We start from the raw sequence: 13,129 nt of genomic DNA, 5'->3' as shown, positions 1-13,129 counted from the left end.
ACTATTGAAGTGGCTTCAGGGTAAATGTAAATGTTATTAGCATTTGAGTTGGAGATGACAGCTAAAAACTGTATTTGTCACCTCCTTCTTATGTTCTGAAGACTGAAAGTTGTTTGACTTGTCCTTACTTTAAGGCTTCTATTAAGAATTTTCCCCCTCAAATCAACATGCTCTATTTGCATAAAAGGTCTCCCGAGGGAAATCACAATCTTAGGGGTTGGGAGGACCTCAAAAGATCATCTAGTCCAACCCCCCCTGCCAGAGCAGGGTCACCCAGAGCACATCACACAGGAACGTGTCCAGGTGGGTTTGAATGTCTCCAGTGAAGGAGACTCTACAAGCTCTCTGGGCAGCCTGTCCCAGGGCTTTGTCATTCTCACAGGAAAGAAGGTTTTTTTCTGATGTTTATGTGGAACCTCCTATGTTCCAGTTTGCACCCATTGCCCCTTGTCCTATCACTCGACATAACTGAGCAAAGCCTGGCTCTGTCCTCCTGACACTTGCCCTTAACATATTTGTAAACATTGATGAGGTTGCCCCTCAGTCTCCTCCAATCGAAAGAGACCCAGCTCCCTCAGCCTTTCCTCATCAGGGAGATGTTCCACTCCATCTTTGTGGCTTTACTAAAAAATGCAGTGCTATTGCTACTGAGATACCACAACCACTGAGTTAAAGATCTCAAACACGGATGCAATACCAGAGTATTCTTTTTTTTAGTGCAAATTGATTTCAGTGACTAATACTTCAGCAGATGGAAGGGTTTGGTAAAGGCTTTGTCTCATTGTTAAAACAGCTTTATTAGCAAGCATCCCTGAAATCCAGGAGAGGTTGAAGCAAAACTTGAGAAAACTTGTCAACCTTGATCTTAGTTCTTCTTCATAGTCAGTAGAATCTTTTTAAGTTATCAACCTTGACACATGAAACATCCTGTGAGGAGTTTAAGTTCCCAATTTTTTAAGCCTATTATTCCTGAATAGCTTCACTTTTTAAAAAAACACACAACAAAAGACAGAAAACAAACTAAAACCAACCAAAAAACCCAAAGTACTAATTTAGGCCTTTGTTTTAGCTCCTTATCAGCAATGTTGAAACTGGAGATAATGTGTCTTATCAAGTGCCTTCTTAAAAGAAGACTTGTTATGTGTATGTTTACCTCCATACTGAAATGCTACTTGGTAGAAAACACATTTGTTGTGCTTGCATACAAAGTTCTAGCTTGTACCCAGGTATTCCTACATATGGTCAGTAATTCCCTAATGGTTGTGGTTTGGTAACTTTTTACTGTGTTTTTTTCTGGCTTCTTCCAGGTTTTCTTAACTATATTTTTTTATGACTACAAAGCCAAGTAAGATTCTGGGGGTGAGTGGATGGAATTAGCTGTAGAAGGGTTGTGTGTGTTTTGAGATTTACCTTGAGGGATGTGTTTTCCTCACCATTATCCTGGGTGTATAGCTGCTTCCTTCTCCCCCTTGCCCCACTTTTATTTTTTTTCTAACATCCTAATGCTTTTGAAGATGACCTTCAAATGTAATCACAAGATTTCCATTCTCTGATGTTTATGCTGGGCATCTTCTGTGCAACATGAGAAGGGACCTGAGAATCTTTTCCTGCTGTTTGTCTGTATTTCATTCCTTTGTTTTTATGGAAAACTGACATTGTTTTTAAATGTTTTTTGGGGTGGAGTTGACTATATCAAGTGAAGAAGGATTGTATCAGTTACTTTTGAATTTCTTGTGCTAGTAAGATGTCTGTGATGCTGTTATAGAGAGTAGCTAGAAGATGCAGCTCTTCAGGTATGAGTGTTTCTTTAATGTATCTGAATTCACATCCTGAATCAGTGTCGTGTAAATTAAGCTGCTGCTAAAATGTGAACTGAAACTTCTGATTTACTAAATACTGAAAAATACCTAAGGATATTTTTCAAACAAAAAGGAATAATTTTCTCTCTAAAACTTCATATTCCTGTTCTAAGACTAATGAAAAATAAGTTGTAAATATGACTTAATTCTCACTCTAATATATTGGAAAAGTGAAATTCTAGAGGATAATAGTAAATCTAAGAACATAGATAAATCTCCCTACCCTGTGGTGAGGATGTGGAACAAATACCTGTCATTTGTAGCTAGAAATCAATGTTAGATTCATAAAATGGTTTGGATTGGATGTGGCCTTAAAGATCATCTAGTTCCACCCCCCCTGCATGGGCAGGGACACCTCCCACCAGACCAGGTTGGTCAAAGCCCCATCCAACCTGCCCTTGAACACTCCCAGGGATGGGGCAGCCACAGCTACCCCAGGCAACCTATGCCTGTGTCTGACCAGTCTCATCATAAAGAATTTCTTCTTTATGTCCAATAGAAATCTGCCCTCTCTCAGTTTAAATCCATTGCCCTTTGTCCTGTGAATATAGGCCCTAGTAACATACCTGTCATTTTGTCTTAAAAATGACCCCCTTAATTATGGAATAGGCCACAATAAGGGAGAGCTTGTTGGGCTCACTCAGAGGAATTTTATTTGAAAGCAGAGATTTTGGTTTTGTGAAGGGAGGAAAAAGTAATTTCTCATAAATCCAACATGTAGGAATACTCTAATTAGAAAAATAGTAGAATTCTGCTTCATGCTTTCATGAGATGGTAGGATTTTTAACATTTTCCCATTTGTTCTTTTCATTCAAATTTCAGGCTGGGATCTTAATTGCTGAATAACTTTGTCTATCTGGGGAAAAAGGGAACTGTTACAGTAGTTGTAGGTTAGAATTTTCTGTCATATCAGAAGTAATATGAGGTGGTGTGGATCACTGCTGAGATGTGTTCACAACTTCCAATTATTCTCCTGTCATATGGTTTTTCAACTCGTTTCTTTTTTGAAGAATGGCTTTTTGCTGGGAACATGAAGGCAGTGTGCTGCAAAAGTTTCTCTAGCACAAAAAATACCTTGCCAAGCCAGTTCAGGATCCAAGACAAAGGCAGGTATTCTGATCAATGTTTTGTTTCTTTACCCTTGTCATAAATCTCATGTTTTTGCTGAATTGAAATGTGAACATACATACACATTACTGTTCTCAAATAAAAAAGTGAAATAAAACTTGCTAGGAGTTTTAACTTCAATGATGAATCTCAAAAAAATAGGAATTCTAGCTCTGTCTGAGAGGTGGTATCTGGATATCAGTGTTCAGTAGTTTAGTGCAGATATTTTAAAATAACATCTATTATTTTTCAGGTGTCTAACGTAAAACCTGAACAAAAATACTGCTTTGAGGAATCATAAAATCACAGAATGGTTTGGGTTGGAAGAGACCTTGAAGATTATCTAGTTCCAACCCCCCTGCATGGGCAGGGACACCTCCTAGTAGATACAGCTGCTTAGAGCCCCCTCCAACCTGTCCTTGAACACTTCCACAGATGGGGCTTCAACAACTTCCCTGGGCAGCCTGTGCCAGTGTCTCACCACCCTCATAGTGAATAATTTCCTCCTAATGTCTTATCTAAATCTCCCCTCTTCCAGTTTTAATCCACTCCCCCTTGTTCTATTATTACAAGTCCTTGTAAAAAGTCCCTCCCCAGCTTTCCTGGAGGCCAGGGAGACTGAGATCTCCCTGGAGCCTTCTCTTATCCAGGCTGAACACATCAACTCTCTCAGCCTCTGCTTGTAGCAGATGTGCTTCAGTGCTCCAACTTTTATCACCTTTCTCTGGACCTGCTCTAACAGGTCCATGTCTTTCCTGTGCTGAGGACTCCAGAACTGGACACAGCACTCCAGGTGGGGTCTCACAAGAGCAGAGGCTGGAATCACCTCCCTTGACCTGCTGGTCATGCTTCTTTTGATGATCCCAGGAGCAGTGAGTGTAGTTGGCTCTGCTCAAAAGAAGAAAATTAATCAGCATCTGGTAACATTTTTTAGACCTATTTATGGAACAATTTATCATCTTGCAGTTGAATCAAATGAACAATGCTAAAATTCAAGAATTCAAAGTGTTTCCTCATTGAATAACAGTTAAGGAACTGGCCTTAAATTTCACTAGTGTTTTTTTTAAGACTATTCTTACATTTACTTTCCCTTTTCTAGGGGAGATATTTAAAAGGACCTTCATATCAGATAAACTCACTATAAAAATAAAGGAAACTCTGAACCTGCCTCTTGTGATTTCATAATTGGAGTAATTTTACTAAGTCATCCACTGAAAGGAGAAACATGAAATAAAAATCAGTATAATACTAGAGAGAAGACAGAAATTAAAAGATAAGAATGCAAGATAAGCTGTTGCTGAGGGAAGCTGGAATGGAGTGTGAGCTGCATGCTGTGCCTGATATGGTCATGGGCAATAACTTAGCTGTCTGGCAACACATCCTAGAAACACTATGGGATTGCTATAAAGTAGAAATATCAAAAAATCTTGCTAATAAAGGCCCAAGAGTAGTATTTAAGTAGTTTTCTATGGATGTATTTAAGTTGTATGAATTGGTAAAACACTATTTTAGTGGCAGTCACTGATTAGATTATGCCTGTTATTTAATTCTAAACATTCACAAATGTTCTAGAATGGTATAATGTGGTTCTAAATGTTATTAGATTTTCTTTAGAATGTTTTTTTACACATCATACTCCTTATTCAAACAACAAGAGGTTAATCAACTACAAAATGCAGTGCTTAAGTAATATTTTAACTGTACATGGTAAGATAACACTCATCAGATTTGCATACATTAAAATTGCCTTCTGTAATTACTACTCTGTATTTACAAATCACACTGGCACATTCTACCACTTATGTGAAAGACTTGTTTTCCCATTCTCTAGTGGATCTGATAACTTCATAAAATTTGTTTCACTTTATTTTTTTCCTCATACACTGAGTTGCAAGTAATGAAATAATATTATGGGGGAAAGTCGGGTTACAACAAAGATAGTTTTCATGACATTGTCCTCAAGTTATACTGTGAAATATGAGTTAGATTATTTCACCTCCATTTTTCTGGTGAACTGTTCAGTGTACTGAAACAAAATATATTAAATGACTTACTGAGATTTCCTTTACTTAATGTAGTCCATGGTACCCAGATTGAAAAAGACACTGTTTTTCAGTGCTGAGCCTACAACTTAATTACCCAGCTTTGGGAATAAAATTACTCCAAATTTAACCACTTAAATTACCTGTCCATTTAATGAGGGAGTGTTGACTTCCTTCTCTGCATTTGCCACTGCCAGATGAACACATTCAGGAAAATCACAAAGTGATAAAGATGAAACAAGCATTTCAAATTTTCTTATTGGTTTAGGACATTGAGAGTAGATCTCGATCTTAAGTACATCGATGATCACTTTCATACAACCATAGAATGGTTTGTGTTTGGGGCCTCAAATATCATCTAGTTCTGACCCCCCTACATGGACAGTATGATGTCCCACTAGACCAGGTTGCTCCAAGCCCCATCCAACCTGCCCTTGAACACTTCCAGGGGGGGGGCAGCCACAATTCCTCTGGGCGACCTGGGCCAATGTCTCACCACCCTCACAGGAAAGAACTTCTTCCTAATGACTAATCTAAGTGTACCTTCCTTCAGCTTAAAGCACTGATCCCTAAATCCTACCACTGCATGCCTTTATGGCTAAGGCATCTGGAGATGGCAATAATAGCACATGGCTAGAAGCAAGGATTTCCTGAAGTGTCCTTCAGTGATTGCATTTCATAGGAGCAGTTGTAGTGGCTCAGATGTTAAAGCAGTCGGGTTTAATATTTTCCATCTCTCCCAGTTGATGTCCACTGATTCTTAAATTGAGAATAACTGATAAATAATTCTTTATGTATCTTTTCCATTCCCTTGATGCTTTCATTGGATTCTATCCTACAAGCCTCAGTTGTCACTTGTATTATGAAGTGCCTTAATCCACTTAATTTTTCCATATATGTAAGCTGTTCTTTATTGTTGGTCATCTCTGACATAGTTTCTGATGCCCTTCCTGTTCTTTTATGTTCTTTCCAAATTAACATACAAGACTGTAAATACAACAGGGTAACAAAGTTTTCTGTGTTCTGTTACATTTTCTAAAACATTTGTTTTTTACCATCCTGACTACTGGGCCAATCTTAATTATAATCATTCTGTGGGAAAAGATAGCTCAGAACCTATTGTTTTGTATAAAGTTAGGATATATAAATTGATGTGTGTGTATAAGTCCCAAGTGTTTTCTCCTAGTTTGCTTTGATTATTTTTTTTCTATTTATTTTATAGAGCCATAGAATCATTAAGGTTGGAAGGGACGTTAAAGATCATCAAGTTCCAAACCCCCTGCCATGAGCAGGGAACTCTACCACTAGATCAGGTTGCACAAAACCTGGTCCAACCTGGCCTTAAAAACCTCCAGGGATGGGGCATCAACAACATCCCTGGGCAAGCCATTCCAGTTCCTCACCACCCTTATAGGGAAGAATTTCTTCCTACTATCTAACCTAAATCTTCCCTCTCTCACTTTAAAACCATTCCCCCTTGTCCTATCACTATCTTCTCTGATGAAAAGCTCCTCCCCAGCTTTCCTGTAGGCTCCATTTTGCTACATTCATGTTGGGTTTCAGGTAAAGATTAGAGATAGACATCTGAACTTCTGTTGGAGCTTATAGAAAGATAATTAATCACTTTTAATTGCTCTTTTTGTTCTGTAATTTGTCTCTAAGTCAGCTGGCAGTACCATCCCTGCATTCCTCTTAAGGAAAGACTCTAGCATAAGAACCTTGTCCAATCTGTCTTGATTGCAGAGTAAAAACCAGTGTATAAATACATATCATCTTAGTGCTTTTCACTGGTGATTTAGCCTCAGACTCTGTCAGGTTTCCTAATTTCAGGGTGTTTGAAAGATGTCTTTTTAAGGCTTTTTACAAATTCTTTAAATTATCTGACCTGCTTTTCTGAGTATTTTGCATTTGTTTTATTAGCATTTGTACTTTGACATTAGAGATGGCATCACTTGAAAAGCTGAAGACCGTTTAATTCCTCTCCTTACTCTGCTGTTCCAGTCTTACTGAGCTCCTTTTGCTCTTTCTCAGCTTTTTTTGTGTGTATTTCCTTTGACTTTCCACAGGATTTATCTAAATGTCTCCCCATGTTGTCTATGTGCATTTTATCTCTAAAAAATATTTTTAAACATAACTTAGCTGCCATTTTTCAAATTAAGCAACACCAGAACTGATCTGTTTATGCAAAGGCTCCTGTTCAAAGTGGTTCCTCAGTATTTCCATTTTCTGTTCATTGCTCATGTCAGTCAAACTTGTTTAGTTCCCTGATGACTTCTTAATGAAATAAAATTTTAAAGTTTCTAAAAAATTGCTCTTAACATCATATCCTGATATGACTCAAATTTGCATGGTGAATATTGAAATCTCCTGTTACTGCTTTTCCTATTGCTGCACCTAGTCTCCTCTAGCCTGGTACAGTAACCATCTGTGTGGTGTAATACAGAACTCTACATCTCAGATGGTTTATTCTTCCTACAGTAACTTAAAAACCCCCATGTAAATAGTCATGTAAAATAGAAAAAAAATATTTCCCACCCATCACCTCTCAAATCCCATTAACTGTTTTGGAAATGCAGAGAAGACTTTATCATGTGGATCTGGTGTTTGAATTACTCTTCAAGAATAAATCTATGCTGCCTCTAAAACATGTACTTTTTTCCCTCCCTCATGTTTTTCCATGTTTTTCAGCATGTCCCACTTCCTGCTGCTTTCACTTGCACCCTGTCTGAAGGATGCCTTGAAGATATGGCTAGTGATTCTTTACTCTTTTTACTGCCTTTTTTTTTTTTTTTTTTAACTTGGTATGACAATTGTCTATGCCGATAGGTTCATTTCCCTTTCTTTGGCTTCACATGGAAAGTGTCACATTTGCTATTTCTTTATATTACTTCAGCAGGCTGTGTCTGGGAACTTCACTGCTCACCCCTGCCCCCACTACAATGAAGTCAAATAAGCAGCTGGTACCCTGTCCTGAGGAGGCATTCTACAGATTAGCCAAAACCAAGTAATAAGCACAGTTTTAAATCACTTACTCTCTAGGCTTGTTTAAAATACTTTGTGACTGTGTTTTGAACAGTAATTAGAATTAACTAAATACATCCTGATTGTGTCAAGTATTTACTCCTTTGCATTCTTCATTTAGTGATGAAGCTTGTAAAATACTAAGTAATTGTGCTAAAATGTTTATTTTTTTTTTTTTCTGATAAGCTTACCAATAAGAAACTATATGACTTATATGAAATAGGAAATCTCAAGGCCAAATCTGGATTTTACTTTATAGTGTTAAGTTGAAATTTTTTTACTGACATCAGGACAGAGTATTTTCAATCAGTTATCATTCTAGACATGAATTAAATTATGGCTTGGTAGGTAGAAAGAGCTGGTGCTTGTGTTCTTCTGTGTATCTGTTAAAGTATACAATAAGGGTGTGACTTCTTTGGAACAAGTCTATATGCCTTCAGAGCAATAATTTAAACATAATTATAGTCCATGGGGTGAAATAACCTCCTTTAAAAAGGAGATCTCACTTAGCAATTTGTCAGTCATCTTGTCTAAAAGAGGATAAATGATGCAAATTTCTCACAGGTTGTACTTCTGTCTCCCTTTACTATAGGGAGGCAGGAGGGAACACCACCTCTAAATACATCAAATATTTTTTTAAATTTGTTCTGATTTAGGTCTCAGATTTTTCATCTGTATGTTGTGTGGAAAGTAATGAAATTCAAGATACTGCTTTATAATTCTTTCAGAACTATAAATATTATACTGTTAGTTCTTGTTGTTAAATACATATAGAACATCAGGTTATATCCTATAATCACCCTGCACATTTATTACATGTTTGCATGTTTCCTGCAACAGCTGGAAATCTCTTCTTTAGCACTTTCTTTAGTCCTCTCTCTGACCCACTCCATCTCTTCCAGGCAGTGTGATCTCTGGGTTGCACTTAGAAGCCTACACAAGATTTTTGCAACTGATTCCTCTGTGCAGGGTTTGAGTATGATATAGCCTGACAGCTTCAAATTAACCTGTTACTCTATGGCTGTGATTTCACATACTACATAAGTCAGTTTCTAGTGGAGTTGAGTGATTCCAGCAAATTGGTTTGGGTGTCTGCATGGGAGAGTGGCTCACCTAGTGAGAAGCTCATCACTGAATCACGTGCCTAGTTTGTATCATTCTGCATTTACCGCATAATGTGCGTAGCTGGATGGAAGCGTTCAGAAAAATTGCCAACAATAAACCTCTTTTAGGCTTCTTCTGGCTGTAGCAAAGCAAAATTGTCATGATGCAGGGGAGAGGGGGCTGTTGAAGAGGGGAGGCTGAGGATGTAGTCTCTAATGGTAAGTGATCCGTGTATCTGCAGGGGCCGTGGAGGAGTTCCTCCACCACCAGCAGGAGTTCCCAGAGGGGCACCAGCACCCAGAGGAGTGCCTCCCAGCAGAGGACCAGTCAGTCGTAGTCGTGGACTTCTAGCACCCAGATCAAGAGGAGTGCCACCACCTGCAGGCTACAGGCCCCTTCCACCACCTCCTGCTCAGGAGACCTACGGTGAATATGTAAGTCCAGCTGCTGCTGCACCTTGCGGGAGGTGGATCCTTTTGGAGTGATGATCCTGTCGCTTCAGTACACGGAGAGAATCCCTTTAATTAGCACCTAATTGAGTATTGCACCCAGAACCCCACAGTATGTGTGGGAATTTCTTGTCATCTTTTCAGACTTGGGGGCTGTTTCATGTGAATAAAAAATCGTGTTATATGTGCTACCATTAAGACATTTACAGTATGTTTGGCAAAATACTTATAAACCTCTTAAATGTGTTGTATTAGGTTTCTGCTTTACAAACATCTGAAAAAATGCTTCAGTATAGTTTTTATTCTCAACTAAAATTAGATAATAATATTCCACTCTTTTTCCTAAACCTATCATTGTGGTCATATAACTGTTAAATGATTAGACAATAAAAATATTTTAATGAAAACTTCAGAATTGATCCTAAAATTTTAAGTGTACAGTGTGTCTCTATAAGCCATATATATTTGTCTTCATTTTATTGCATTAAAAATTAAAAACCAAATAAAAATACTTTATATTGTACATGACAGGAAATTATAGGCAGCTATGAATTGTTTGGATAAATTTAATTGAAATTGATCATACAGAGCAGTGAGATAAAAAACCTTATTTAATAAAACTATCACCATAAAAATTGATTTAGTCTTAGAGGAAAAAAAAGCCCAACATTTTTAAGGACAATGCTTCTAACATTTTGTATATCTTAGAGATTTTAGTGTGCCCTCTTTACAGGCTAGTCTCTTTGGACTCAGTTATTCAGCCTAGTGAAACAGAAGTTAATGAGTTCCAGAGAATAGTTTTGATGTTTAGACACTTTTCTCTCAACTTTTCTTCCACGTACCATCTCTCAGTCTTCTTTCACTGCCTCCTTAACTGTCCAAATGAAACCTCAACCTTTGTCCATTTGATCAGAAGCCTGATTTTTTTATATAAGACATAATTTTATGCAGAAAGAAGTTTATAGTTAGGACCCATATACACATACTTGCATGACTCAGAAGAAATTAATGTAGTTTATTAATTTTGAGAAGTAGCACTTGAACTATGCATCTAAATGTCTCCTGGCTGTATGTGGTTTGACTAGTCAAGGTGGGTACTGTAAATGAGTGCTTATTTCACAATGCCTTTGAAGGAATTAGTCTTCATAAAACAGCTTGTGCAGACCTGTCTCCCATGGGGGGGACCCCACTGTGCAGCAGGGGAAGAGTGTGAGGAGTTCTCCCCCTGAGGAAGAAGGTACAGTAGAGACACCATGTCATCAGCTCCTGTGACGCTTGCTCCCCTGCACTGCCTGGGGGCAGGAGATAGAGAAATTGGGAGTGATGCTGAGCCCAGGAGGAAGGGAGGGGGTAGGGGAGAAGGTGTTTTTTTTAGGTTTTTTTCTTGTTTCCCAATATCCTGAATCCTGAAGCATCACCAGAATCATTTTTATAGTACTTGGATAAGGGAAATTGTACTAGGTGGTTGCTAGACTTATTTAAGCACTTGAAATTGGTTTCAGGGCCTTTGTTGTATTAATCATATGAGATATTTTTTCTCTGGTTCTTGAACCAAACTGTAATAGATACAAATATTTTAATGTATTTTTAAGTTGACATCTTATTCCAGTGAGATAAGGAACAGAAATTGGTTTTAATTTCTAGCTAAAATTGTAAGCTTTTCCATAGTTTTCAATAAGTAGGAAATCAGTTAAGTGTGCTAGCAATTCATGACTCTTTAACAGCGTCAATTTCTTAGCAAATGCTTAGTCAAACATAGGTTAGAATACAACTGGTCAGTTTCAGTTCCTGTCTAGTAACAGCTGCTGGTCTTCCTGTTGTCCTTTTCTTACCAGCTTCAAACATATGAGGCTTTTTTCAAATGAATGACAATAATATGACTGAAGCTTTTTATAATTAGATTTCTTTTTTGCTTTTCTAACTTTACAAAGGTAAATATTACAGTTCTATACTTTGCATGATTATATTTATGATCATGCCATGTCAAGTCCTGTCTTGGCTGCTAACATGTGCTAAATGCCAACTGAGACTTTTTAGTCTGTAATCGGGTTTCCTGGCATTAGGAATTGGGCTTCAAACATGGATTTTAAACAGATTGCTGTGGTGATGTGGAGTGTCTGCACTAGAAAACTGAAGCTTGTCACTCTAGCAAGTTGTGGCCAAGCCTTGCTCTCCAGCATTGCTTTGGAAAGCAATCAGATCTAAATGTTCCTCCCGTGTGTGTGTGTGGGAAAGTGGCCGAGCTTCAGCTCAGTTTCTGGCAATTTTATTGATGTTTTCTTGTGTTCAGACAAGGGTTACCTCGGCAGCAGATTTTTCAAATGCAGTGACCACATGTATAATTCCTAGCAGTTAATGCTTCAATTAGAATGCTTCAGTGAGACTGCTCTGTTTAGTACAAAATTGAAGATGGAATGTCTACCAGTAAGAGACCCAGGGAGCCTTTCTAATGTTTAGTAAATTATAACTTGAAAAGAACAACATGAACTATTTCCAATTACATGCCAAGATTTTTTAATTTAAAGGTATAGGCTATTTAGAAGGATGTACAGAACACCTGGATGCAAAAAAAAATATACTGATAAACTCTTTAAAATCTACTTTTAGTTATAGCCTGATTCTGGGAGATCCTAAAGCTTAGGAATTGCTTAGTTTTTATGCTTTATAGTTCCAGAAGCATGTATTTCTCAGTATTTCCAGTAATATATTGCTGTTACTGATAGACAAAGCAGTGCTCTTTAGACTTAAGCTTGTAATTCTCATACAAAGTCTGTATCATGAGACTGAACTTACACTACATGTACTCCAAGGTACATATATATTATAGTCTCATGCTGTTGCAATATCTGTGTTCATACTGTTTCCCAAAGAAACAGGGAGGACACAAAAACCAAAAGCTTAACATGCTGTCCTAACAAGATCTCACCCAAAACAGTAAACAGAAGTGGTGCTGTTTATGTCTCTTTTTTGTAATTGAAACCTCAGTATTTCTCCACCAGTGGAAGTCCCTGGGTTCAAAACCCTATTGCAGGTACTGGTACTCCCTTGAGTCTCTGTGGAACTGGTGTGCTGAGCACCAGGGCACTGGCTGTCCTAGCATACACAGTGTCAGGAGCACTGGTTTCTGTCCTTTGATTTTGCAAGAGACCCTTAAAAATCTATGGGAAGACTTAAGGGAAGTTTGTCCACAAATAACACTTGGCTGGTTGGCTAAGAATAAAATGCATGTTCTGATCCAATGATAACTATAAAATATGTATCCTTCAGTGGTAAGAATGAACACAAAGTCTGTTCACAGGTGAGAGTCCATTCACCTGGATAACAACTTGTAGCTTATTACTTAGTGCACCTTCCTAGAAAGCTAATTGAAATTTTCATTTGATCTCCAGCACTGAGTTCGTATTCCCCACCTCCTGAATGAGATCATATTTAGTTTAAAATTTGAAAACTGAAAATATGGATTTACATGGCAGCAGTTTTTTTGAGCTATTAATAAAATGCTGATTTTGCATGGTGAACTGGTTTTATTGTAGACTTTTCTTGTTAA

The 13,129-nt window shown here is 37.8% G+C and overlaps 1 protein-coding gene across 1 annotated transcript in view; it reads left to right on the top strand.

Annotated features, from left to right (window-relative positions):
• The window catches only part of KHDRBS3 (KH domain containing, RNA binding, signal transduction associated 3), an 84,272-nt gene that overhangs the window by 49,225 nt on the left and 21,918 nt on the right, over window positions 1-13,129 (top strand). Inside the window, exon 6 of the mRNA XM_009997728.1 lies at window positions 9,375-9,567. Within this exon, the coding sequence (XP_009996030.1) occupies window positions 9,375-9,567 (193 nt within the window). The remainder of the gene's footprint in view (window positions 1-9,374; window positions 9,568-13,129) is intronic.

The sequence above is a fragment of the Chaetura pelagica genome, unplaced genomic scaffold, assembly GCF_000747805.2.
Source record: "Chaetura pelagica isolate M959 unplaced genomic scaffold, ChaPel_1.0 scaffold200, whole genome shotgun sequence".
Classification (NCBI taxonomy): domain Eukaryota; kingdom Metazoa; phylum Chordata; class Aves; order Apodiformes; family Apodidae; genus Chaetura; species Chaetura pelagica.
The sequence above is the reverse complement of the archived record's forward strand: the minus strand, read 5'-3'. Positions and strand labels throughout refer to the sequence as shown.